At 40.7% G+C, this 26,468-nt stretch overlaps 1 protein-coding gene across 1 annotated transcript in view; it reads right to left on the reverse strand.

Moving 5' to 3' along the window:
- Window positions 1-1,475: 1,475 nt before the first annotated feature.
- Window positions 1,476-26,468, reverse strand: part of MAP3K19 (mitogen-activated protein kinase kinase kinase 19) — a gene marked incomplete at both ends in the record, with an annotated part of 54,268 nt that continues 29,275 nt past the window's right edge. The window contains 7 exons of the mRNA XM_080799257.1: window positions 1,476-1,542; window positions 7,548-8,245; window positions 9,325-9,474; window positions 11,906-14,350; window positions 17,362-17,405; window positions 21,797-22,050; window positions 22,955-23,033. Coding sequence (XP_080655383.1) covers window positions 1,476-1,542; window positions 7,548-8,245; window positions 9,325-9,474; window positions 11,906-14,350; window positions 17,362-17,405; window positions 21,797-22,050; window positions 22,955-23,033 — 3,737 coding nt within the window. The remainder of the gene's footprint in view (window positions 1,543-7,547; window positions 8,246-9,324; window positions 9,475-11,905; window positions 14,351-17,361; window positions 17,406-21,796; window positions 22,051-22,954; window positions 23,034-26,468) is intronic.

Below are 26,468 nucleotides of genomic sequence, written 5' to 3' on the forward strand. Positions count from 1 at the left end.
CTCCCCCTGTGTGTGTTCCCTCTCTCGCTGTATCTCTCTATCAAATAAACAAAATCTTAAAAAAAAAAAAAAAAACTACCCAGATTTTAAAGAATGCTTAAGAGCCCAACTAAAATTTTTTTTAAAAACCACTTTAACAAAATGATACTTCATTTTGTCAGGTTATGCTGATACACAAGTAAATGAGGGATGTATCTCTTAAATTACCATCAAATATGAGAAAAAGAACTGTACAAATTGGAGACAAGGAAGGTATATCCACAAAGATGTATCTAAACACGTTGGCTAAAGTAAAATCTTTTATCTCAGTTTGACTAGATTTCAGTTATTTCTCAAAAACTTAGGAAGAACCAGCTTGATTTTTGACAAAAGTCACAACCGGTGTTGGAATACACCTGAAGTTAATTTGTAACTGTGCCACTTTGAAATGATAGTGGCCAATAAAAAGATTCTATAGAAATAGCTCAAAACAATAGATGTCAGTGAAATTTAGATGAGTCAGGGCAGTAGAAACCTTCTCAACAACGCTTCTTCTACCAACATAAAACAAGGCCTTGTAATAATTCTGACAATTTGCCCACTTTTTCTGGTGAGGTTTTTCAATGTTCTAGAAATGGAAATGATGATTGATTTCAGGGGTACCTGGGTGACTCAGTCAATTGGGCAGCTGGCTTGATTTTGGTTCAGGTCATGATCTCAGAATCCTGGTGTTGGGCTTCAGTTCCACTCCCCTTGATCAGATCTAGCTTTTGTCGTACCAGCAGGCTTAGGTTTACATAGTTCTAGATGTGCCATGACCTAATTCACCCTACAACTAAGTTAAATCTTCAAGTCATACTGTAAATTACAGGGAAAGCAGCCTGAGGCATATGGAGTCACCTTGAACAATACAGGTTCTTGTAGGTAGAAACTTTGGAGTTAGGGGACCCTCTGTTAATGAAATGCCAAGGCCCTTAGCTCTTCCTGTTAACTTTAAGGCTCCGGTAGTCTGCCAGATTAAAATTGCTGCCAAAGTAAACAACCTAGCATCTCTCTCGTCTTTCATTTCTCACCTTCCTGTAGTTTCCTTTCCAAGAAATAAGTTTTTACCCACCAAGTCAAAACAAACAATTTTCTTTTTGTTTTTACAATTTATTTTAAGTTAAGGACATTAAAGTTGACAGGCCAAAAATAAAAGGTAAAATCCTATATAGCAATAGAGGTGGTAATTCCTGGACAGTCAAGCTGTAAACACTGGAATAGGTTTTTTGTTGTTACCGATGAAGAAAATGTTCCCATATACATGTGTAACCATGCCTGAAGCGTGAAGAGACTAATATGTAACAAACTTTTTAGTTAGCAACACTGCAGGATCTGGTTAAATTGGGTTGATGGGACTTAACAGTAAGAAAACAAAGGTCCCTTAACCATCATTCCCACAATGAAGCAATCACAGAGTGCCTATAAAGGAACTGGAGGGAGAAGTTGATGTACATTCAGTGATTTCTCATTAAGAAGGAGTGCTTCAGGAGCTGGGCAGCAGAAGGTCGCTCATGCTGGTCCCTAGGAAGGGAAAAACAATTTAGAAACAGCACCCCAGAAGTGCCTCCCAACTGGATGTACTTGACTCAAAATGCCAACTTTAAAAATGGAAGTAGAAGGGCACCTGGGTAGTTCAGTTGGTTAAATAACTAACTTGATTTTGGCTCAGGTCATGATCTCAGGGTCCTGGGACTGAGCCCTGGGTCATACTCTGCGCTTAGTGGGGAGTCTGCTTGAGGATTCTCTTTCTCCCTCTCCCTCTGCCCCTCCCCACCCCCACCACTTATGTGCACACTCCTTCTCTAAAATAAATGTTTTTAAAATTTTTTAAAAATAAAAATGGATGTACAATCTTGGCCAAACAGATTTGAGTCCACACTTAAGATTTTAGCTGTATGAGCTTAGGTCAGGGACACAAACTCATCAGTAAAACAGGGATAACAGTAATACCTAACTCACTGGGAGAAATAAATAATGTATAAACAGGTTTTAAACAGTGTCTGGCACATAGTGATAGTCCAAAAAGTAGTCGCTATTGTGATTAAAAACTAGGCATTGCTTTCCAGTTGTACTTCTTTGTTCAGTTTGAGGTGTAATTTATACACAGTAAAAGCCACACTTTCAGATGTACAGTTTAAAGCACTTTTAACTAGCATTAAATTTACTTCTAAAATTTAGAGGCATTGGAATCCAGAATTGAAAAGCCTGTAAGGGGGTGCCTGGCTCAGTTGGTTAAGCGTCCAACTCTTAATTTTGGCTTGCGTTATGTTCTCAGGGTCATGAGATGGAGCCCTGTGTTGGGCTCTGCGCTGAGTGGGAAGTCTGGTTGAGATTCTCTCTGTCCTTCTGCCCCTCACCGCCCCAAATAAATAAAATCTAAAATCTTTTTTTTTTTTTTTTAAGCCTTTAAGAAGTAGACATTTAGGGATGCCTGGGTGGTTCAGTCGGTTAAGCGTCCACCTTCACTCAGGTCATGTTCTTGGGTCCTGGGACCAAGACCCAAGCTGGGCTCCCTGCCTGCGTTTCACTTGTCCTCTGCCCCTCCCCCTGCTTGTGCTCGAGCTCGCTTGCTCTCTCTCTCTCTCTCTCTCTCTCTCAAATAAGTAAATAAAAACTTAAAAAAAAAAAAAACAAGTAGACATTTAAATGTGTTTTGGTGATTAATTGAAATAATCCCATTTGGGGCACTCAGGTGAGCATAAAGTAACGGGAGACATTTATTTAGTACTATTTTGTACTATTTAGTACTAATAGTACTATTAATTAGTAATTAGTAAATAGTACTAATAGTACTATTAATTTAGTACTAATAGTACTATTTAATACTATTTTAGGTTATTTTTCCTCAAATTAAACTTGCCAATAAACTAGTCAATGAAGCAGTGAACCAGTTGATAGTTACCTGCAATGACCTATTCCAAAGACATTATTTTGGCTAAAGTGGCTATCTTTTGATAATGTGGGTGCCAGGGAGCAGGGCAGGTGTTGGGGGACAGTTGCAGGGGATAACTACCAAGAATAGCCCAGGTAGAAATGACCATAAAAATAAAGGGACCATAAATTATTTTGAACAAAACCTCCCTTTCTGGAGGCCCTTTCTCCTGTCTTCAAAATACACAGAAATCTCTCCTCTCCAAAAATCCTTTCCTTAATATAGCCAAACCTAGTGACTTTTTTTTCAATTTTCATTATGCCAAATCCTTACCTTTTGGCCCATTCCTCTCTATAGAAATTGCTCTTGTATAAGTAATCATAATTTTCTCATTGCCAAATGTGATGAGTTCATCCTACTTGTCATCTCGGCAGTAGCATTTGAAGCATTCACTACCCCCTCCTTTCAAAACAATCTCTTCATAGACTTGGAAGAAACTTTTCTTGGTCCTTTTCCCACCTTGGAACAACTCCCCTCCCTCCTTCCCTCCTTTCCTTCACCATGTGCTAGACTTGATGTTCCTCTGAGCATTTTCAAAAACATTTTCCTCAACCCTCTTAAGTTGTTCACAACTATAGCCACCAAAATTCGGATTTCTAAAGATGTTCCTCCAATCTCATTTGCTTTCCTGAGCTCCAATCCCATAGCTTTGAAAGTTTCCTTAAATGGTGGGCCCCCTCTGTTTGACTTATTTCACTCAGCATAATCTCCTCCAGTCCCATCCATGTTGATACAAAAGTTGGGTATTCATCCTTTCTGATGGAAGGATAATACTCCATTGTATATATGGACCATTTCTTCTTTATCCATTTGTCTGTTGAAGGACATCTTGGTTCTTTCCACAGTTTGGCAGCTGTGGCCATTGCTGCTGTGAACATTGGGGTACACGTGGCCCTTCTTTTCACTACATCTGTATCTTTGGGGTACATACCCAGTAGTGCAATTGCAGGGTCATAGGGTAGTTCTATTTTTAATTTCTTAAGGAATCTCCACACTGCTCTCCAAAGTGGCTGCACCAACTTGCATTCCCATCAACGGTGCAAGAGGGTTCCCCTTTCTCCACATCCTCTCCAACACCTGCTGTTTACTGTCTTGTTGATTTTGGCCATTCTAACTGGTGCAAGGTGGTGTCTCAATGTGGTTTTGATTTGAATCTCCCTGATGGCTAATGAGGATGAACATTTTTTCATGTGTCTGTTAGCCATTTGTATGTCTTCTCTGGAGAAATGTCTGTACATGTCTTCTGCCCATTTTTTGACATGATTATCTGTTTTGTGTGTGTTGAGTTTGAGGAGTTCTTTATAGATCTTGGATATCAGCCCTTTGTCTGTAGTGTCGTTTGCGAATATCTTCTCCCATTCCGTGGGTTGCCTCTTTGTTTTGTTGACTGTTTCCTTTGCTGTGCAGAAACTTTTGATCTTGATGAGTTCCAAAAGTTCATTTTCGCTTTTGTTTGCTTTGCCTTTGGGGACATGTCTTGAAAGAAGCTGCTGTGGCCAATGTTGAAGAGGTTACTGCCTATGTTCTCCTCTATGATTTTGATAGATTCCTGCCTCACGTTGAGGTCTTTAGAGTCAATTATCATATGGTTTCACTTACTTGTGGAGCATAAATGATAACACAGAGGACATTGGGAGATGGAAAGGAGAAGTGAGTTGGGGGAAACAGGAGGGGGAGACAAACCATGAGAGACTGTGGACTCTGAGAAACAAACTGAGGGTTTTGGAGGGGCAGGGGGTGGGGGGTTGGGTGAGCCTGGTGGTGGGTATTAAGGAGGGCATGTATTGCATGGAGCACTGGGTGTGGTGCATAAACAATGAATTTTGAAACACAAAAAAAAAAGTTTAAAAAAGTAAATTTTAAAAAGAAGGTAAGGGAAAAAAAATTTAAATTTTTTAAAAATGGTGGGCCCTCTTCAATTCCCTCCCTTGCTCCTCTTTCAAAACTTTCTATTATTTCTTCCACTATGCATACTCAAAACCATGCAGTCCTATCATGCCCCATCACCAAGTGCTGATTCACCTTCCCCTGGAATGTTTAGGAACGCTTCTCTTGACAGTCCCACTGCTTCCACCACCATCCAAGTCCAAGCTCTGGATTCCTGCTTGGCCTTCTAGTCCCAACAGCCTCCATTTGAAGCCCTTCGGTGCACTGCCATCCGACTTGCTTTCCCAAAGGCCAGTTTCTTTACGGTATGATCTGCCCCAAATTCTTTGCAGTCCCCTGCTCTTTGCTGCCTATTGCATAAAGCTAACTTCCTTTGGCCTGACTTGCCAGAACTTTTTGTTTTGTTTTGTTTTGTTTTTTAAGATTTTATTTATTTATTCTCCCACTTATTCATTTTCTCTTCAGAGAGAGAGAGCACAGGCAGGGGGACCGGGAGAGGGAGAAGCAGGCTCCTCACTGACCAAGGAACCCAATGCAGGACTCCATTCCAGGACCCTGGGATCATGACCTGAGCTGAAGGCAGATGCTTAACAGACTGAGCCACCCAGGTGCCCCTTCCCAGAGTTTTCAAACTGCCCATAGCAGTTTGAAAACTCACACATCCTATTGCTCCCCAAAGTTCATTTCTGTTCTACTCAGTCCTTGTTCCTGGCCAATACCTAGTCATCTGTACTTCTGAATCTTTAGGAGTGCCTCCCACCCGACTTTATTTCTGACTATCCACACCTCCAGGGAATATTGTCATAAGGCAAGACTCTAGAGTCCTTAGAATCTTTGCCTTTGAATTTCAAGAGATAATCTTATGCTTGTATATGACACTAATTAGGTAATATATATTAATATTCTCCCAAACATTTAATAACTACAGAGCCCTAATTATGTGCCCCATAATCTGCAACCCTATTAATTGATCATTAGTTGTATGAGTTCTGTATTGCTTAGTTTATGAAGCCATGTTTCAAAAGGAGAGCCATAAAAAAGATTTCACCCTTTCTCTTTAAAGCTGTGTGTGTGTGTGTGTGTGTGTGTGTGTGTGTGTGTATGAGTAGTGACAACTTGAAAGAAAATGAAAATAGCATATAGTTTCCGTGGATCAATAATAGATAATTGTTCAATTCAGAACAAGGCAACTATAGTAGTTTTAAGAGCTAACACCAATTCCAAAACTAGTACTGGTTCATATATTTCTAACACCTTTATGTCTCTTGTGTGAGGTTTTTGCAGAGAGGGAGCAAGGGGCAGCTCTGTGCCTGGGGTTCTGTCCACAAAATCCATGCTGGAATGCCTATGGTGTCTACATCTAGGGATGCCCAGAACTGGAGTGTGGAGTACGTGTTCCTGCCTTATCCTGTGTGATCCCCTGAAATCAACTAGGACACTGATACACACGCTGGCCAGGAGAGAGTCTGAAAGAGAAAGGCACATTTGTCAGCAGGCAGGGAGAACTGTGGGTTTTGAGAATCATTAAGAAAGAAAAAATGAATCCCTTCTGAGAGTTGGAGGTTGGCATGTACACTTGCTGAAAGCTGGAGCACTAGAATTTTTCATGTAGGAATAGAAATGCACACTCCTTTGAAAGCAAGAAAGCCTTCCTCGTCCTGCATGTGCAACTAAAGGTTGAGCCTCACTAGGTGGATAGAGGCCAGGTGGGTGGGCGCCAGAACCCCACCCTACACTTTACCTCTCCCTCACCATACACATACACACATACTTTACTCAGAGCCATCTCTCTGCTCTTATGTTTTATTCTCTGAATTAAAATGTCATATGAGGGGCACCTGGGTGGCTCAGTTAGTGAAGCATCTGACTCCTGATCTCAGGCTTGTGAGTTCAAGCCCCACACTGGGCTCCAGTCTGGGTGTGAAGTCTACTTAAAAAAAAAAAAAAAAAAAAATTCATATGAGCAGAAAGTGCTTGGCTAAGAGAAGTTTGAAAACCACACAAGTGGGTAATCTCTAAGGTCCCTTCTAACATTTTTCCCCCAACATTTTATTCCATAGATACTAGGGAGCATTGGAACAGGAAAAAATAGGCAACCTTCACTACTTTTCTGCTTCCCCACTTATTCCCCACACTTGATGCATGAAATGCTTCAATTAGAGATTTGTATCTTTCGATCAAAAGCTCAAATGTTTCCCCTCATTTTGAATACAAGCATTTCTGGGAGGACCAATACGTTAGAGCTGTCCGTCATCAGTCAATTCATAACAATCCCTCAACATGTGTGAATTTCTCACATACTTTCCTAAGAGCCAGTTTTAGGAAGAAGGTGAGAACACTGGTTGCTTGAGAGGAAAGGCATCTCAGGAAAGGGGAACCTCTGCACAGCTGATGTCATTGCACCATGACCAGTCCCTTGGAAGACATCCCACTCATAAATAAGTAGACCTTTGGCAAAGTTTGCACACCCATTGATTTGCCTGTCCCTGATTAGACATTTAATTGAGACACTTGCTACTTGAACCATTACCTCCCTACCCTGACACAATGAGGAGCACAATCACCCAACGTGGCTAATCATGATTTCTTTCAGTACAAAATCACTCTCTGCTTGATTTTTATTTTTGTGGGCCATAAACTGCAGGGGAAATGTCAGCAATCTTGGACTCTCTGGGGATTTCTCCTCCTCCTGTGTTTAGTTTCTTACCTGGTTAGGCACACACGCACGAAGTCTGCTGCATTTTCCGAGAAGTGTTCTGGTAACGGAGGCATCAGCCCTCGGTGCGCTCCAATGTAAAACATGGCTGCCATCCTGTCCATGGAAGCCAATGGGGGCTTCCCTGTGGCCATCTCAAACACGGTACAGCCAATGCTCCAAATGTCCGACTTCCTTCCATAGCCAGACTCATTGATGACTTCTGGGGCCATCCAATATGGAGTCCCATGCATGGACTTCAGCATGTCACTGTGGGTGCCATTTAAGCCAGCCCATGCCAAACGCTTGGCACAGCCAAAGTCAATTAGCTTTATTATTCCGGTTGGCATGAGCATGACATTATTTCCTTTGATATCTCGATGCACCACACAGTTCTCATGGAGATAAGCAACACCTTGCAGAATTTGTCTTGTATATTTACAGAACACCATCTCAGGCAATGGCCCAAAACGGTTTATAATACTAGAAATAGAGCCACCAGGGACAAACTCCATAAAAATGCTTACAACGTTCTCTTCCAAGCATGTCCCCAAATAGGCCACAATGTTGACATGTTTCAGTGCTTTGAGCAAATCTACTTCTTCCTGCAGTTTCCGGTATTCTTTTTCGGTAGCTAATTTATCAGAGGTATCCAAAGCCACCTGTTTTACAGCTATTAGCTGTCCTTGGCTAGTAAGACCACAATATACCTAGAAGCAAACATTATTATTAAATATAAATGATATAACTTGTTCACAAAATGCCTCAGGTGACTGACCATTGTCTTTCCCTTCTCCTTCCAAACCCTTCTCTTTTTCTAAGTCGATACATCCGTACGTAAGAGCAAAGTAGTTAAACAAATTCAATGTTTCAGTGAGGCCAAAATGGGGATGAGTAGCAAGGTGAATGGATATTATACTGGCTTGGATTGGATAGAATCTTGGCTTCGCCATTCCCCAACTATGTAACTTTGGATAAGTTGCATAATCTTTTTGACTTAAGTTTTTCTCATCTATAAAACTGAGATGAGAATTCTTACCTCATAGATATCTACATGACTACATTGGGAAAACTCCTCACCAAATAACTGAAATGCCTATTTCAGTGCTAAAGCTCTAAGGAGAGAGGGGAACCCAGGTCCTGGGGTAATTTGGCAGTGACCCATCATGCGTTTTCAGTGATTTCATGTCTTTCCAGCTTCTCACTGATATGTCCCCAGCTAGAAAATGACCTGTCTCATCTGGGGATCAGTCTTCTTTTTACCAATCTATGTAAACACTATCTAATGTGCTAGGATTTTAGATGGTCTTTCATGCCATTCAAAAAATGTAAGGAACATCTTTTTTTTTTTTTTTTTTGCCACTCAACAATGATTCTCCCAACTTCTTGTAACATCTTGAGCTGTTGAACAATGAGACATCTCTCCCACTGGACTTGGGCCCAGGAGAATGAGAGGCTAGAAATACATTGGCCATTGCCCCACTACATAGACCCTGAGAATGAGACCCATTAGGAGAGATACCAAGAGGCCAGACCTTAGTGACATTGTCTGACCCCTGAAATCAGCTATGCCCAGAGCCACACCTATTCCACACCCTTCAGTTACATAAGCCAGTGAACATCCTTTCCCCCAGGCCAGTTTGGGTTGGGTTTCCTATTACTTCCAATAGAAAAAGTTCCATGTAAAAGAGTTTACAGAGTGGGGAGGGCAGAAGAGGATTAGGGAGAAAAGGGTGGGTCAAGGAGGAGTGGGGATTTGGGGTTTCATCATGTTTCCCACTTAACTTACTGTGCCATAGGCTCCCTTCCCAAGGATCTCTCCCTTTGTCCACAGGATAGATTCTTCATACTTCAAACTATTTTCAGAAAATGTCTTCTTTTCATTTGAGTTGAGAAATTTCTCCTCCTTGTTGTATATCCTGAACCCATTACTATATCTCTGGAACAATGAGACAAAAAGAAAAGTCACCATTAAATTCTGAGTCATTGGAATAGAGGGAGGGCAGGAAAGTAGAGTCTTCCTTTCTTCTAACTTGGGACCAACTAGAGAAGCCAAATATGCACGCCCTGACTAGTCACATAGGACGCTGCTTGTTAGCCCACCTGCAGTTTCCCCATCCCAAGAGCCTCCAATCAGGGCATACTGAAGCCTGCCCTTTTTCCCTCTAAGGTTTCCCACTCCTCTGCCTGTCTTTGAGTCTCTGCCAAACACAGTGTTAGTGGCTGACTCCATTGTTATAGCAAGCTTTGAATAGCTTTTGTCTGTTCTTCAGTTATTTCCACAACACAAACATACACTCAAACACACGCATATATACATAAACCTATATACAAACACACATTTATACACAGAGACACTCTCTCTCCCTTGCACACAGCCACAATGCATAAATAGAGTGAATATCCATGGTCCTCTAGACCCTTGGTACTCAAAGAAGAATCTGTTAGGAGCTTGTTAGACATGCAGAATCTCGGGCCCCCGGCATACTGAATTCGTGCCTACATTTTAACATGATCCCCAAGTGATTTGCCTTCACAATAAATTTGGAGAAGCCCCACCCTAGAAGTCAGAGAACAAGAATCTCTGTAGAACGTAGACCATGTTTTCCAAATAGTTGATCAGGGCCAAAAATGCTTTGTTTTGATCTCTTCCACAAGTTCTTAAAAACAAACGACAGAGACACAGACACATGGTGAAGGCTATGAGGAGCAGGACTTTCTTGCGAGCTTACCTTCCTCAGGAATGAAAAGACCATTTGGGTTCCTCCTCCCCCATCCTTTCATGTTTCTACCCCAAACTAAACTTAAGGACTGCTTGGGAAGGAAAAGGCTGCAAATAGTCAGTTTTGACTCCATCACTACAGGATGGGGTTACAGGCTGATGATTTTACTAGCTTGATAGCTTGCTTGAATTTAAAATGGCAGAGTTGTGTGGTGCCTTCATGGCTCAATCGGTGGAGGCATCGACTCTTGGTTTTGGCTCTTGGTTATGATCTCATGGGTCATGATCTCATCTGTCTTGACATCATGCCCCAAGTCAGACTCCGGGATCAGCAGGGAGTCTGCTTGAAGAGCTCTCCCTTTCCCCCTCCTCCTGCATGCACATGTGTACACGTTCTCTCTCTCTCTCTCTCAGATAAATAAATGTTAAAAAAAAAAAAAAACTAACTAAAATGGCAGAGTTCTAGACTCATCTCAGACACACAGATATGCACACTCATATCCCCATTTCCTACCCCAGCCTGGAGGCCTTCCTGAACCACTCTCTACTCCCAACAGAAATTAAATTAAATTCACCATGAGGGCAGAGCTGGCATTTCAGGACAAGGAGTAATCTCACTGTGTAGTGATTAAAGGTGTGGGCTGGAATCAGAATGCGTGGCCCCGCCACTCACTGACTGTCTTAACTTCCTAAGCCTCAATATTCTCATCTGCCAAATGGGGATTTGTTATGTCATAGAGCTGTTATGAAGCATATAAAGAAGACAACATAACATATCTCACTCCTACGTGGTAAGTTCTCAGTAAACCTAGCTATGATAAAACTATTTGCCTTGTGTATCCTTTGATCAGCGGACTATAATGATTGTTCCTAATCCGGGGATGGTGTGATATAGCCCCAGTCAGTGCTCAATAAATATTTCAGGTAAACCTACTGTTTCTGCATTTAAAATCTGAGTAGAATAGGAGGCTCATGTAATTCAGTGAGAATTGAAACAGACAAAACAAAACCCAGTGATCTGTTAGTATTCCTCTTCCCCACCTGCACTCCAATACCAAACAAAAAAATTTTTTTTTAATTTTTCAGGATTGTTACTTATTTTCCTTGAGAACAATGGCTAAGTCTTGTATCCCAACATGTCTCTAATTCTTAGCCGAGTGCCAAGAACACAGGAAGCACCAATAATATTTCTGTGTTAAAGTTTTCATATTTCATGTCTTCGTATCTGTTTTGGAATTAGCTGGTGAGCTACTTCAGGGGCTATGTGCATTTCTTTCTATTTCACATACCACCCAGAACAATGTTTTACCCACAATTATCTCTCTGCTATTTGTTGATTGAAAACATCTTCACTGAATAAAATATTGACCTACTTTAAATAAATAGTTTTGCTATATTAATGTGCCCAAAGTGATGCCACAGCAGTGTTGGGCTAGCTGAATTCCAGAAGTAAGGCGGTATAACAAAAACATCTTAGCCTGGCAGTCAGGGGATCTGGATGCAAACTTGCAACCAAACAGGGAGACCTCGACAAGCTGTTTAGTTGTTCTGGGTTTCTGATTCCTCAATTAAAAATAAGGAGTCTGAACCAGACTGTTTCTGAGGTCTCTTCCTGCCTCAATGGATTACTGATTCTAATTATACCAACCTGTATTTTAACATTTGTTGTCTCTCTGCTCATTTCTGCCGTGGTTTTTCCTCTCCTACTGAAGACAAGATTTAGGTTTTCAGGATCTGTTTCATTTGCCATTATCTGGCAAGAGGTATTCTCTCTCTCATCCAGAGCTAAGAGTTCTGCAGCTAGGCACCCTAATAGTTCATCTGTCAATTCTTCGTTCTTCACAGAATCTAGAATTTCTTGTGAAATTGAATTTGCTTCCTTTAAAGTGTCTTCAAATGTGTGATATGTAACCGACTCATCAGCTAAACTATCCGGATCCAAAGAATGTGCCCAATGCTGATATGCTTGGGAAGATGCCCTCTGTTGTTTCTCTTGGAAAGAGAAACTCTTAAGTGTTTCAGACTTATCTAAAACCCTCTTGAATCCTATATCATTAGTTAAAATTTGGTTGGCATTTATTTTACCAAGAGAGGGTGTATTCTGCTTTTCTTGCTGTACACGCTTGTTGGAACCCTTGTCACTGGGAACTGCCCAGCTATTTTCGGAAAGGACAAGCGGGGTCTGGTGATGTAGCTCTTCCAGTTCATGCAGATCTCTGAGGCTTGTGGCAAGTATTTGATTGTTAGAAGTGTCTCCTTCATCACCAGACTCTTCCATAGAGACTTCTTCAACAGTGGACAAATCTGTAACAGGAAGTTCATTCTGTTCAGGGGACCGCTTGTGTGACAGAGCCAAGTTCATGGGCTGAACTTCATCCCTGGGAGAGAGAAAGTCACTTCCCGAAGACTTTACCTGCCACTCTGGATCTGAAATATCATCACCATTTCCAATGTCTTGTAAGTTGCTACCTACGGCCTTGTAACCCTTTTCTTTAGAAATTAAACTTTTGTTCTTTTGTTTAATGTCAAGTGAAGCCTTTGCAGGCTTAATATGTGGTCTTTTCTGAGAAAATCTTGTTCTGCCACTGCTGCTCCTCTCACTGTGTGAAGATCGACATTTGCTGGTAATACTTCTCCCAGATGGAGCTGAGCATATCTCTCGGTAATATTTGTTCTCGTGACGTTCAGCCTCTCTCATGTGACAATAAACAGGAGTCCCAAACATTTCATAGATTCCAGGCCCATTAGCAGTTGAATTGATTTCTTTGAACATGTCACTATACTTAAGGTCTAAGTAATTGAGTCTCGGCTCTGTTGGTTGAGCAGAGAGGGGAACAGAAGACTTTTTTATTCCTGGATTCTTACAGAGGCAAGGAAAAGATTGCTTTTTGGGTTTTAGAGCCCGGTGATTTGATTGCTTCTTTTCTACCTGTGGCATTGGCCTTTGAAACTTGGGTGACTGCCGAGGTCTGGGGTCAACAAGGCCCAAGGCAGGGAAAACTTGAGTTTTAATGCTGTTTTTGTGCATGGTAGGCTTGATGGAACCTTCAATGGAAATCATGAAATTCTGGGGTGTCCTGTTAGTGCTCTTGGTCTTTGATTCCAACTTATTTCTGTGGGTTTTCCTGTTATGCCCATCAGTTTCTGGGTGTGTGAGTATGTTGAAGCTATTGTTGTTTTGAGGAGTGCCTTTTCTTTTTGGGAGGCTCGGTTTGGCTCTTGCCGGTTCCCTGGGAGTTCCATGTCCAGGGAAAGTGATGTGGATAAGAGGCACTATTCCATTCATTTCTGGTTTGGTGGCCTCTGCTACTGATACTTTTATGTTTGTCTCCATGCCTCTATGACCTTGAGGGAGCTTCTCAGTGGAGCCATCAGCGACTGCATTGGACAAACTTTTAAGTACAGTATACTCTTCTAAAATATGATTTGGCTCAAGTGCTTCACCTTTATGTACTGAAGCACTTTTGGAATCAGTCTGATCGTTTCTAGTTTCTTTATCCTGGCTTAGAATTATTTCTGAATGCTGGGATTCTTGGAATTTGATTGGCATGGTACATCCAACTTCACAGCCTTGTTTACAGTTTCCGGCTACTGAACCCTCCTTTTCTGACGAAAGATGTTGAGAATTCTCTTCTGCTTTTCTCATTTCATGACCAATGCAGTCAATATCCACCTCCCTATCTGTCGGAAAAATGCTTTGCTTACAATTCTCAAAGGACAGCAAAGATTGTCCTTTTCCGAAGTCAAAGGTTACGATTTTGTCACTTCCTTCATTTTCCTTGGAATTCCTATTCTCCTCCATCCCCATGTATTGTCTGTGATGGCTAGCCTTCCAAAAGGAGCACATGTTTCTAGACCAAATGGAGCTATCAGAGGACCTAAGAGTCTGATCCACAAACACCTTAAACGGAGTTTCCTGCTGCTTGTGCGATGGTCTAAACTCCTCAGATCGACTTCCAGGCTCTGAGAGCTTAGGTACGAAGGATATGAAGTTCAGAGTATTTCTTTCTCTCTCTTTTTGATCCTTGTGATTTGGAGGGATTGTATGAAGACCAGGTTTCATGGACAAAAGTGACAACTGTGGCAGAGGGAACTAAAAGGAAAGAGAAAAAGGTTAATGAACACAGAAATGTACATGATATCATACTAAGTGGTTTAAAGTAATCCAGAGAGATTCTCTTTTTTTTTTAAATTCAATTAGTCAACACATAGTACATTATTAGGGTGTTTTTTTTTTAAGATTTTATTTATTTATTTGACAGACAGAGGTCACAAGCAGGCAGAGAGGCAGGCAGAGAGAGAGGAAGGGAAGCAGGTTCCCTGCCGAGCAGAGAGCCCGATGCGGGGCTCGATCCCAGGACCCTAGGATCATGACCTGAGCCGAAGGAGGAGGCTTTAACCCACTGAGCCACTCAGGTGCCTCACATTATTAGTTTCAGATGTAGTGTTCAACAATTCATCAGTTTCATAAAATACCCATTGCTCATCACATCACGTGCCCCCCTTAATGTCCATCACCCAGTTACCCCATCTCCCTATCCATTCCAGATAGATTCTAAGATTCTCTTTAGGGAGCCCTTTACAAGGCTGTCTTGGAGATTCCAATTTTATTTTTCTAGTTTTTAAAGATGTTATTTATTTATTTATTTATTTTTCAGAGACAGAGAGAGAGAGCACAAGCACGCAGAGCGACAGGCAGAAGGAAAAGCAGGCTCCCTGCTGAGTGAGGAGCCCAATGAAGGACTCGATCCCAGAACCCTGGGATCATGACCTGAGCCAAAGGCAGATGCTTAACCAGCTGAGCCACCCAGGTATCCAGTAGGGATCCCAATTTTATTTTATTTTATTTTATTTTATTTTATTTTTTAGGGATCCCAATTTTAAAGACTAAAAGCTCACTTCTGGTATTTTTGGTAAAACAATACTTCAAAAAACCAAGATTGGTGGGGGTGCCTGGCTGGTTCAGTCAGTGGACTAGGTAACTCCTGATCTCGGGGCAGTGAGTTCAAACCCCATGTTGGGTGTACAGATTACTTAAAAGTAAAATCTTTAAAAAAAAAAAAAAAAAGTAAAATCTTTTAATTAATAAATAAATAAATAAATAAGTAATAAAAGCCAAGATTAGTATAGCTATAAAGATTCATGTTTATGTATTTATAATAAAATAAAGGCCCTGTAATGTAAGCATTAAAATTTTTAAAAATATTTATTTATTTTAGAGTGAGAGAGAGTGTGTGCGAGCATGGAAAGAGACAGAGAGAGAGGGAGAGAAATAGACTCCTGCTGATTGTGGAGCCCGAGGTACAGCTTGAGCCCAGGAGCCTGAGATCATGACCTGAGCAGCAATCAAGAGTCCAATGCTTAACCAACTGAGCCACTCAGGTGCCCATGTTAATATTAAAATTTTAAGATGAGAAATTTTATTTCTCTTCTCTTTTCCTTTTCATTTCCATAGAATCGATCTCTAAGATTTTTTAAAACACCCACTTAGCTTAAAATTTCCATTACAGAGGCACCTGGGTGTGGGTTCTACATTGGGCAAGGAGCCTGCTTGGGATTCTCTGTCTCCCTCTCTCTCTGCTCCTCCCTGCCTCTGCTTATGCTCTTTCTCTTTAAAAATAAAAAAAAGAAAGAAAGAAAGAAAAAAAATCTGTTACAGTTACTTTAACAATGATTATTAGGTTATAGACTAACACAGAATTTGTATCTGGAGCACAACTACTCCTTAATATTTTGACAAATTGTTTTGTTGAGCGGGGCTTAGAAAGGTGCCACACTATATACTTGAAACCTAGCAACGGTGAATGGTTTTTACTTCTTTGCCCTCTCAACTATTTTCAAAAGAAGTTAGTTTTTATTATCGGCAACCTCTAGAGGTCAGTGTAACCCAATATATAAAATTCAGCTTTCCGGTCATTAAGCTATAAAATAACTTTCCACCGCGGTTCTTCCCAGATTTGGTACCTAATTATATTAGAATACTTATAGGCATGGATTATGCATGACAATCGAGAGCTATATGTTTAATTGTCATTGTATTGCTACCTGTTTGTAAGAAGAAAGGAAAAGGAAGCTGATACTAGAGACTTAACCATTAGAAGTAGTGAAAAGCAGTGTGATTCCCCACTTCTATTGTCCAGATGATTTTCTTCAGTCACTTAAACATAATGTCAGAAATAAAGACAGGGTTGCCTCAGTGGCTCAGTGGGTTCAGCTTGGGTCAGGGTCCCAGGGTCCTGAGATCAAGCCCCAAATCAGGCTCTCTGCTCAGCAGGGGGCCTGATTTTCCACCCTTCCCCCTCTGCCTGCCTCTCTGCCTACTTGTGATCTCTCTCTGTCAAATAAGTAAGTAAAATCTTTAAAAATAAATAAATAAATAAAATAAAGACAGATTCTGCAAGGGCTTAAACATCTCCCTAGTAGTAGCTTTTATTTGTTTTTAAGGCCATTAAATTCCTTTTTACAATACTGAGCAGGACCTAAGCGCTTTCTTTCTTTCTTTCTTTTTTAACAGATTTTTATTTATTTATTTGACAGAGAGAGAGAGAGATCACAAGTAGGCAGAGAAGCAGGCAGAGAGAGAGCGGGAAGCAGGCTCCCTGCTAAGCAGAGAGCCTGATGCGGGGCTCGATTCCAGGACCCAGAGATCATGACCTGAGCAGAAGGCAGAGGCTTAACCCACTGAACCACCCAAGTGTCCCACTATGCGCTTTCTTATAGGCTCATGGGACAGAAAAGAGGCCGGCAGTTGAAAGGTTTGCAAGAATCTTTCCAAAAATTATACTTACAAACTAAATTGGGAAAATCTATCACGGGGGGAAATTTTACCTAATTTCTAGACATGTTAAAAGAAGGAAAAATATGTCTAAAAGAGTTACTTACCACATTATATAGTGAACAGAAGACACGCCAGAAAAGAAACGTACATGGCAAAGTATAACTCTCCTAGTAGCTATTTGCAACTCTCTAAACTGTCTGTGAGCTGTTGTTTTCCAAGCTATAGTTGCTGAGGATTTTGGTTCTGAGTTCTTTGATAGAGTTTGTCTCTAACAAGAGGTTCTTTGGTTTTAAATCTTAAGTCAGAAATGCTAGAACTAATCTTACCTCGATTCTTCGGTTACTGTACTTCATATCAGAAATAGAAAACTCTATAACAAGAAAAAAAAATAATTAGATATTCTTAGTAATAGAGCGAACACAGTAGATTTTAAGCCAGAGTTGGAGATGGAGTGATCTTAGTGCTAAGGTTTGAGGAAAAGATAAAATTAAGAACTTTTCAAGTTGTGGGGTGCCTGGGTGGCTCAGTTGGTTGAGCAACTGCCTTCGGCTCAGGTCATGATCCTGGAGTCCTGGGATCGAGTCCCACATCGGGATCCCTGCTCAGCGGGGAGTCTGCTCTTCCTCTGACCTCTTCACTCTCACACTCTCTCTTTCAAATAAATAAACAAAATTAAAAAAAAAAAAAAGAACTTTTCAAGTTGTAATCCACACGGAGGTGGGTATAGAATGATTATAGAAAACTTAAGGCTTAAAAGAAAAAAAGGGGGACTCCTGGGTGGCTCAGTCGATTAAGCGACAGCCATCGGCTCAGTTCGTGATCCCAGAGTCCTGGAACTGAGCCCTGCATTGGGCTCCCTGCTCAATGGGAGGTCTGCTTCTCCCTCTGCACTTCCCCCATCAAATAAATAAATAAATATCTTTAAAACAAACAAACAAACTTCAGGCTCCCACCGCTGAAGGGGGATGCTGTTTTATATATAATGTTTACTTATATACAGTTTACCCTTGAACAACATGGGTTTGAACTGCATGCGTCCACTTACATGTGAACTTTTTCAATAAATGCTATACAGTACTGTAAGTGTATTTTCTTTATGATTTTTTTAAAGTATTTTATTTATTTATTTGAGAGAGAGCAGAGGGAGGAGTACAGGTGGAGGGAGAGTGAAAAAAATCACAGGCAGACTCTGTGCTGAACACAGAGCCCGACATGGGGCTCAGTCCCAAGACCCTGAGATCATGGCCTGAGCTGAAACCAAGAGTCAGACCCTCAACTGACTGAGCACCCAGGTGCCCCTTTATGATTTTTCTTAATGATATTTTCTTTTTTCTAGCTTACTTTATTGTAAGAATACAGTATATAATACACATACAAAATATGTGTTACTTGACTGTTTATGTTATTGATTAGGCTTCCAGTTAACAGTAGGCTATGAGTAGTGAAGTTTCTGGGGAGTCAAAAGTTATACATCGATTTTCTATGTCAGTTTCCCCAAACATCACATTGTTCAAGGGTCAACTGTAAATGTATATCATATATATATATAAAATATGCATATTACATCCATACACATACATGTTTGTGTTTGTATATCTACATTTACATTCATAATGATATTCATAATCATATTTATGTTTATGTTTATATTCTGATAGGAAATACAAGCTTTCTGGGTCAGAGAATGGACCCATTACTCACAAAGCATTACTCACAAAGCATCATAGCACCACCTTCCCACACCTCAGTTCCCCACAGGGCAACACAGTGAGCACCAGATGTTTACCTGTGGGGAAGCACCACAAAAGTGAACCCTGAAATTATGAGACTCAGAGTGATGGGTACTTCAACCCTTCTTTCTCTCCCAAGAAAGAATGACCTTTACTATGAAATGTAAGCAAATGTCTCCAGGAGAAAGGGGGCATGTATCTCTGGGTTTGATGATCCTTGAATGTAAGCAAACAGCTCCTGAGGAAATAAATGTCTGAATCTCTCTGAGCAGTACACTAACTCTAATTTCCAGGACATGTTTATCATGAAATCATCTTTTAACCTCACTTCCTAGCGCTTTTTGTTCATTAAACCTGGACCATACAGAAATGTGAAAACAAATATTCATGTATAACAGGGACAATTGTTTGAACTTAAACATGGGATAGATCATACATGGGATTTACTAGGTAGTGTCGACCTAGTGGTTGTCCTTTTACCAAAAAGTCAGAATGGTGCCTAAAGCCCCACCCACCCACCCACCCACCACCACAGCTTGAAGTTAAAGCCAAAAGGTCCCATGTGTCCAGTGTCAAGGCAGGTCCCATAAATGGATGAAATGGGACAGATAGGGATGGTAGTGAGCTGAAATTATGTGCCCCAACTAAAAAGACATCTACTGGGTGCCTGGGTGGCTCAGTTGGTTAAGCCACTGCCTTGGGCTCAGGTCATGATCCCAGAGTACCAGGATCGAGTCCCGCATCGGGCTGCCAGTTCCATGGGGAGTCTGCTTCTCCCTCTGATTTTCTCCCTTCTCACACACACTCTCTCTCTCAAATAAATAAATAAAATCTTAAAAAAAAATAAAAAGACATCTACTACACAATTCCAAGTGATGTTGTCCATTCCAAATGGATAATTTAGTACTGCTGGTTTCTCCAGTCATCAAGAGGAGCCAGAGAGCTGGAGATTTTATGTGAAATTTCCCACCCACCCCCTTTTTTTAGTGTTTTGAAGGTCGAACACAATATAATCCAGGTCCGTTTTAGCCACAAGTTACCATTTTTTTAAAAAGATTTTATTTATTTATTTATTTGACAGACAAAGATCACAAGTAGGCAGAGAGGCAGGTAGAGAGAGAGGAAGGGAAGGAAGCTCCCTGCTGAGCAGAGAGCCTGATGTGGGGCTCGATCTCAGGACCCTGGGATCACGACCTGAGCCGAAGGCAGAGGCTTTAACCCACTGAGCCACCCAGGTGCCCCCACAGGTTGTCATTTTAAAATCTGGCTTAGAAACAGACCTCTCTAAGATATAACACAGGTAAAGAAGACATCGGTGGGTGAAAAATGGTACCTAAGAAGAGGGTACCAATAAGAGGGGTTTGAGCATTCCTCTTAGCCATAGCTAGCAAAACCACCTTCCAATTCTTTATGCATTTCTTCAACAAATATTTATTGAGTGCTTGATGAGTGACTGATAGATGGCAATAGAGTTGTCAACAACAAAGACAAAATCCTTGCCCTCTGAGAGGTCATATTCTGGAGGTTGAGGTTTCCCTGTTGAGAAGATGCTACAAGTTAATACCAGAAATACAACTGAATATAAAGTATAATTGGGTGCATGTGTATAACCTCCTGATTTAAAAAAGAAAAAACCTTTCTAACCTTATTATAAATATTTGGATAAATGTTATTCAGCGTTGACATGAGGTAGAAAAACACTCAAACATTTCTGGTGAGATTGTAGAGGTGAGATCTTGCTGGTAGATACTTCAGCATTAAATGTTGAAGGCCTTTCTATAATGTGTAAAGAATTCCAGTTAAAAGATCGAATGTGCCAGGTTTTCTCCATTCCACAAACCTCACTATAGTGATAGTAAAGGAAATTAAAAAGGAGTAAACAAGAACAGCAACAACAACAAAAGCTCAGAGGACGAGACAGCAGACGAGGAAAGTCAACAAAATTTTACATAGTGAAAACTTAATGAATGAATAATTGATTGGCTGTCAGCCTGCAGGGGAAGAACTCAGTAAGAAATAAGAACTCCAGACAGGAGCCGGAATTGAAGATGCTGGGTACCTCCGAAGGTGAGGATGAAAAAAAGGGGTTGCTTGTAAGTCTGGGGAAGAAGTGGTTTCCAGCTTCCCTGTCCTGCCCCACTCAACCAGAGCTGCTCTTCTCTGTTCCTGGCAATGGCTGGAAGTTTACTTTCTGAAGAGTTTGGGACAAAAATACTAAGGAGCTAGGGAGGTATAGCTGAGAGCAGAAACAGGGTGCTGGAGTGAAAATAAAAGGATTAAGGGAAAGCCTGCAAACTGAGAGACTTTCAATCCACAGTCAGGGGCTTGGGTTTTCCCTGTCTAGGAAAAACTGACCGAGAGAAAAGCCTATCTGTGCACACTTACACTTGTGGAATCCCTCACTCAACCATATAGGTCTTTCTCTGCCCATTCAACACTCTCCCTGGAGCACACAGCACTTTTTAGTGTCAAGAAACACACATAGATAGCCAAGCCAAGGAACAATGGATGTGTGAGGAAAGCCTCTGATGTGAAAATACAGAGAACAAAACAAATGGAAAGAACAGAGTTCAAAAGAAACGGAGACAATGAAAAACCATCATTAGTACACTTTATGCACCTCTTCTCAGGAAGCTACTGAAAATCCTGCCCTGACAGCTTCTCTGCTGTGCATTCTCTTTTATTGCAGTAAGCCAGTAAATGCACCGTGTTGGACTACAGGTATGTCCCTGGAGGTTTAAGCCAATTGGTTTAGGACAGTGGTGAGCAAATACCAAAGACAGCACTGCCCTAAGGGAAAATGCTGGCACCAGGGCTGCTATCTGGTAAATAAGTCTTGGGCTGGAGAGAGTGGCAAACTCAAATCCTGGAGGAAGGCATCTTCCATGTAAGCCCCTAATCCCCACAGGTAAACATCAACTAAATATGAGTTCACAGATTTTTCAAACATTCAAGAAAAAGATGATAGATAGATAGATAGATAATTTATTGGCAGAAGAATAAAGGGGTTACTGCAATTAAATGAACTCACCTTCAGATTTTCTTTGCTGCCCCTTCAGAAAGTGAGGAACATCTTCTCTGACTACAGACATGGAGACGTTTGGTTCTAAGCAAGGTCTTGGCAACAAAAAGCCCACATTCTCATCACAGAGCTCCTTGGAACTTTCCTCTTTCTTCAAAAGTAAAGGCCCCATGGTCAGTGTCTTGGTCTGGAAGTCCACCATCTCATTTGGGAGAGAAACAGCATGTGCTCGTGCCCATTCTCGATGCACTGGGGTTATCTGACTAAAAGTGGGGAGGACAGAGGAGTTTCATTCAAAACTTACTCCCTGTGTTTTCTGGATCTCCACTTCTCAGTCTAGCCTGACATCACCAGAAAGTTGGAGAACTATTTCCAAGTGGTGCTGCTGAGTGGAAGAGCTGTACTCTTGAAAGGACAAGACTACTCCACCCTCTGACTCATGCCCCACATCATCCGCCTCCCTATTTCCCTGGCAGAGAAATCAGAGGGGGAAAGTGCAGACATAAGGGATGCACTCTTTTCCTTCTCCCAAAGGCATTAGCCAGCTCAGGACTTCTCAAACTATCTTTGGGAAAGGACCAGTTTTTAAATTTTCCAATCCATTGTGGAATGACACTTTTGTGGCATTTTTATAATAAAAGTGAATTATTATAAGAATAAAACAAAAATCAAAACCATAAAAACAAACCCCCATTTTTTCATTATCAGATCAGTGAACCTAAAATTACCTGATCACATTGGAAAACAACTTTTTAAGTGTTTACATTTTCACGTTTTGTCCTGACTTCATCAGGGACTGGTAATAGAAGGACCACGGAATCACATATTATGTGGCATTGCTGTAGGGTCAGCAAACTCTGCCCTAGGAGCCAAAGCCAGACTTCAGTCTGTTTTTGCAATTTTATCAGATCGCAACCATACCCATTTGTTTTCATACTGTCTATGACTGCCTTGGAGCCACTATTGTAGAGCCAAATCATTGCAACAGAAGCCACATGACCCATAAAGCCTAAAACGTGTATTATCCGGCTCCTGCCACAATAGTATTTACTACAACCCCTGCTTTAGAGTGTTTTTTGGAGGGTAAATTACTAAAAATATAGGTTACCACACAAGTATCCCTTTGTACTTAAATTTCAGCCTAAACTTTCAAAGAAAATTCCTTACTTGTTTTCTTGCAAATCTTCTTGGCTCACTTCTTGGAGATAACTGACATCTCTTGGAAAAGTAACAATAATCTCAACACCTATAGAAACACATGATGATGATAAAAAGAAGTAAGTAATAAATTCCAGTGACCCTGGGAACTGAGTATTTTATTTCTGGTTATTTAGCTAATGTTTTTAATAATTAAAGAATGTGGAATAGAATAGAAAGCCCAGAAATCAACCTACAACTCTATGGCCAATTAATCTATGACAAAGGAGGCAAGAATGTGCAATGGGAAAAAGACGGTCTCTTCAACAAATGGTGTTGGGAAAACTCGACAGCTATGTGCAAAAGAATGAAACGGGATGACTTTCTTACACCACACACAACAATAAACTCAAAATGGATGAAAGACCTAAATGTAAAACCTGAAGCCATAAAAAACATAGAAGAGAGCACAGGTGGTGATATCTCTGACATTGGCCATTGCAACATTTTTCTAGATATATCTCTTGAGGCAAAGGAAACAGAAACAAAAATAAACTATTGGGAGTACACCAAAACAAAAAGCTCTGCACCGCAAAGGAAACAATCAGCAAAACTAAAAGACAACCTAGTGAATGAGAGAAGCCCTTTTCAAATGACATATCTGATAAAGGGTTAGTATGCAAAATATATAAAGAACTTATATAACTCAATTCCAAAAAGCAAATAATCCAATTCAAAAATAGGCAGAAGACACGAACAGATGTTTCTCCAAAGAAGACATCCAAATGACAGATACGTGAGCAAAAAAATAGTGCATAACAAAACTTTCCAGGTATGAAACAAAGATTTATGATGAGCAATGCTTTCTCCCTGGATGGAGCAAACAAGACCTCCTTCTGTAATGTGCAACTAATGACACCTACTTCACACAACCACTGGGAACTTTCAATGAGATCATTTACGTGGCCCCCTAGTAACTTGCTTGTGTATGAATTTTGATCAACTCCTATCTGATTCCATGGAATGATTTCCAGTATAACCCTTAAGACAGAAAGTTCCAACTTGGGGGTGCCTGGGTGGCTCAGTGGGTTAAACCTCTGCCTTCAGCTCAGGCCATGATCTCAGGGTCCTGGGATCGAGCCCCACATCAGGCTCTCTGCTCAGCAGGGAGCCTCCTTCCCCCTCTCTCTCTGCCTGCCTCTCTGCCTACTTGTGATCTCTGTCTGTCAAATAAATAAATAAAATCTAAAAAAAAAAAAAAAAGAAAGTTCCAACTTGTAGAATCAATGCTTGCTTACAATATAACATGTTAAATTTACATTTATAGATTCAATTTTTTTTAAACATTTTTATTTATTTATTTGACAGAGATCACAAGCAGAAGCAGACAGAGAGAGAAGTATACAAATGTTGTTGCAGGAACGTAAAGACGTATCCTTCTAGAACAACCCAGTGCTTGTCCCAGTCTTCAGTCCTATCTCTGTGTTTCTTAGGGCCGTTTAGTGAGTCTCCCTAGGCCTAGAAGAGCTATGGCTTTAATCAGCCCCACTGATAGAATGCTAGGAAGGAAGCAGAGCAGAGAAGATCAAAGAGGGGTATGAATCAGACAGATCTGGACCTACATCCCCCCGTCTGCTCTTCATGGGTGACTTCGGGAATATTCCTGAATAATCTACCTTTGGTCTTCCTGATGTTTTCCAAATATGACGACATGACTGCAGGTTTTCTAATAAATAGCAAGGAGCACGTGTCTAAAAATGGGGTTCCCTGGAATGGTCAATATATTCTTAAAATTTTTTCAAAGAGCCTAACCACCACACTATTTATCAGCAAAAAATGAGAGGCTTGGAATTCAAGTGTAAGGAATACCTGTGTGACTGCCTTTGCGGAAATTGTTCAAAACTAATGGCCCCATCCTAATTGTTGGTCCTAAATTGGTGGGGGGGATTGTAGAACGTGCTGACTCTGAAATCAGCTGGGAACATACAGATGTTCCCCATTTTGTCTCTCTAATAGTGTGAATGGTTTTGGGAACCTCTGAACCTACCCAGTGGGCCAGAAAAGATGATGCATTTTCACATGTAGAAGTAGAACCCTTGCTCCCGAGTGTGCCCTTCCACTTAAGAAGAGGTAAAGCAAGCCTACCAGAAATAGGTTACAGTAGAGAGAAGCTAAGGCGACGTTTAAATATAGCCAGAAACAATTTTGCAGAAGAGGTGAAAATGATATTCAAAGTGGGAAAATGATCCTTCATTTGCTAAAGTTCAGCCCTTATTAAAATGAAAACTGAAAAATGGCCCAGTCTAATTCACTCAGTGATGAAACATTATTGTCTCCAGAAGTGTCTTCCTTTCCTGTGTTTTCTGCTGGTTCTGTTTAAATCGATGGCCATCAAAGTTCAAAATATTTTGACACCCTCTCCACACTTTTATAATTTCCTAAACCGTGAATCTCAACACGGATTTTTTTTTTAACTATATTTTCCAGTCTCCTTTGCCACTCGAGTTCAGAAAGCCAACTGAAGAGACAGAGTCTTTTCATGAGTTACATGAAAAAGGTAGGATGCGGTCATCATTTTTGCTGGTGTTCTTGTCTGCAGGTGGATGATTTTCCAAGCTTGATATGTGAGCAACTTCCTGGTTGGGGCAGAGCAGCATGCATGATATGGGGGTGAGCAGCCGCCTTTGAGATATAATTACCAGAATTCTTCCTGACAATCGAACCTAGAGTCTGTTCTCCTTTGGCTTTTCAATGGTCTATGAGTTTTCTAATATTTTTTTTAACTTCCTTCATTTCTAACTCAATTAAATTTTGTTTTCTGCAACAAGAATCCTGATGGATACACTGCATTAAAAATTTTTAAGCACAGTACTTTTAGGAAATAAGTTCTTATTCCATTTATGAAGAGAGGAATTTTACATGTTCAAGGTAGTCTTCAAGGTTTGCATCTGATAATTGTTCTAGGAACATAGCTAATTGATGAATGCAAGAAGATGTTTATACTAAGGAAAAAGATGAGGGGTTTTTTTTTAAGATTTTATTTATTTATTTGACAGAGAGAGAGAGAGAGCACACAACCAGGGGGTGTGGCAGGCAGAGGGAGAAGGAGAAGCAGGCTCCCCACAGAGCAGGGGAGCCCAATGTGGGACTCGAACCCAGAACCCCGGGATCATGACCTGAGCCGAAGGCAGTTGCTCAACCAACTGAGCCACCCAGGTGCCCAAGATGAGGAATTTTTTAGGGGTGGCATAAATTGTACTTTATAAACTACCATCTATAAAAGCCTATAATTAAGCCAATGCAGGCTACAGGAATATTTAGCTGTTAAAGTCTATGGGTGTGATCTAAACATTATAGAGTTCATATATATTTTGGTCATACTCCCTTTTGAATAGAATACAGTGAACAAAAAGATAAACTAAATGATTAAATGTGTGTATCTACAACAGGATAGAAACTCACATGGCATATACATAAAGTCTTTATAAAGTGTGCAAGCACTTAAACATCAACAACTTCAAGTATGTTAAAAATATGTAAATGG

Source organism: Martes martes, assembly GCF_963455335.1.
Source record: "Martes martes genome assembly, chromosome: 3".
Taxonomy (NCBI): Eukaryota; Metazoa; Chordata; class Mammalia; order Carnivora; family Mustelidae; genus Martes; species Martes martes.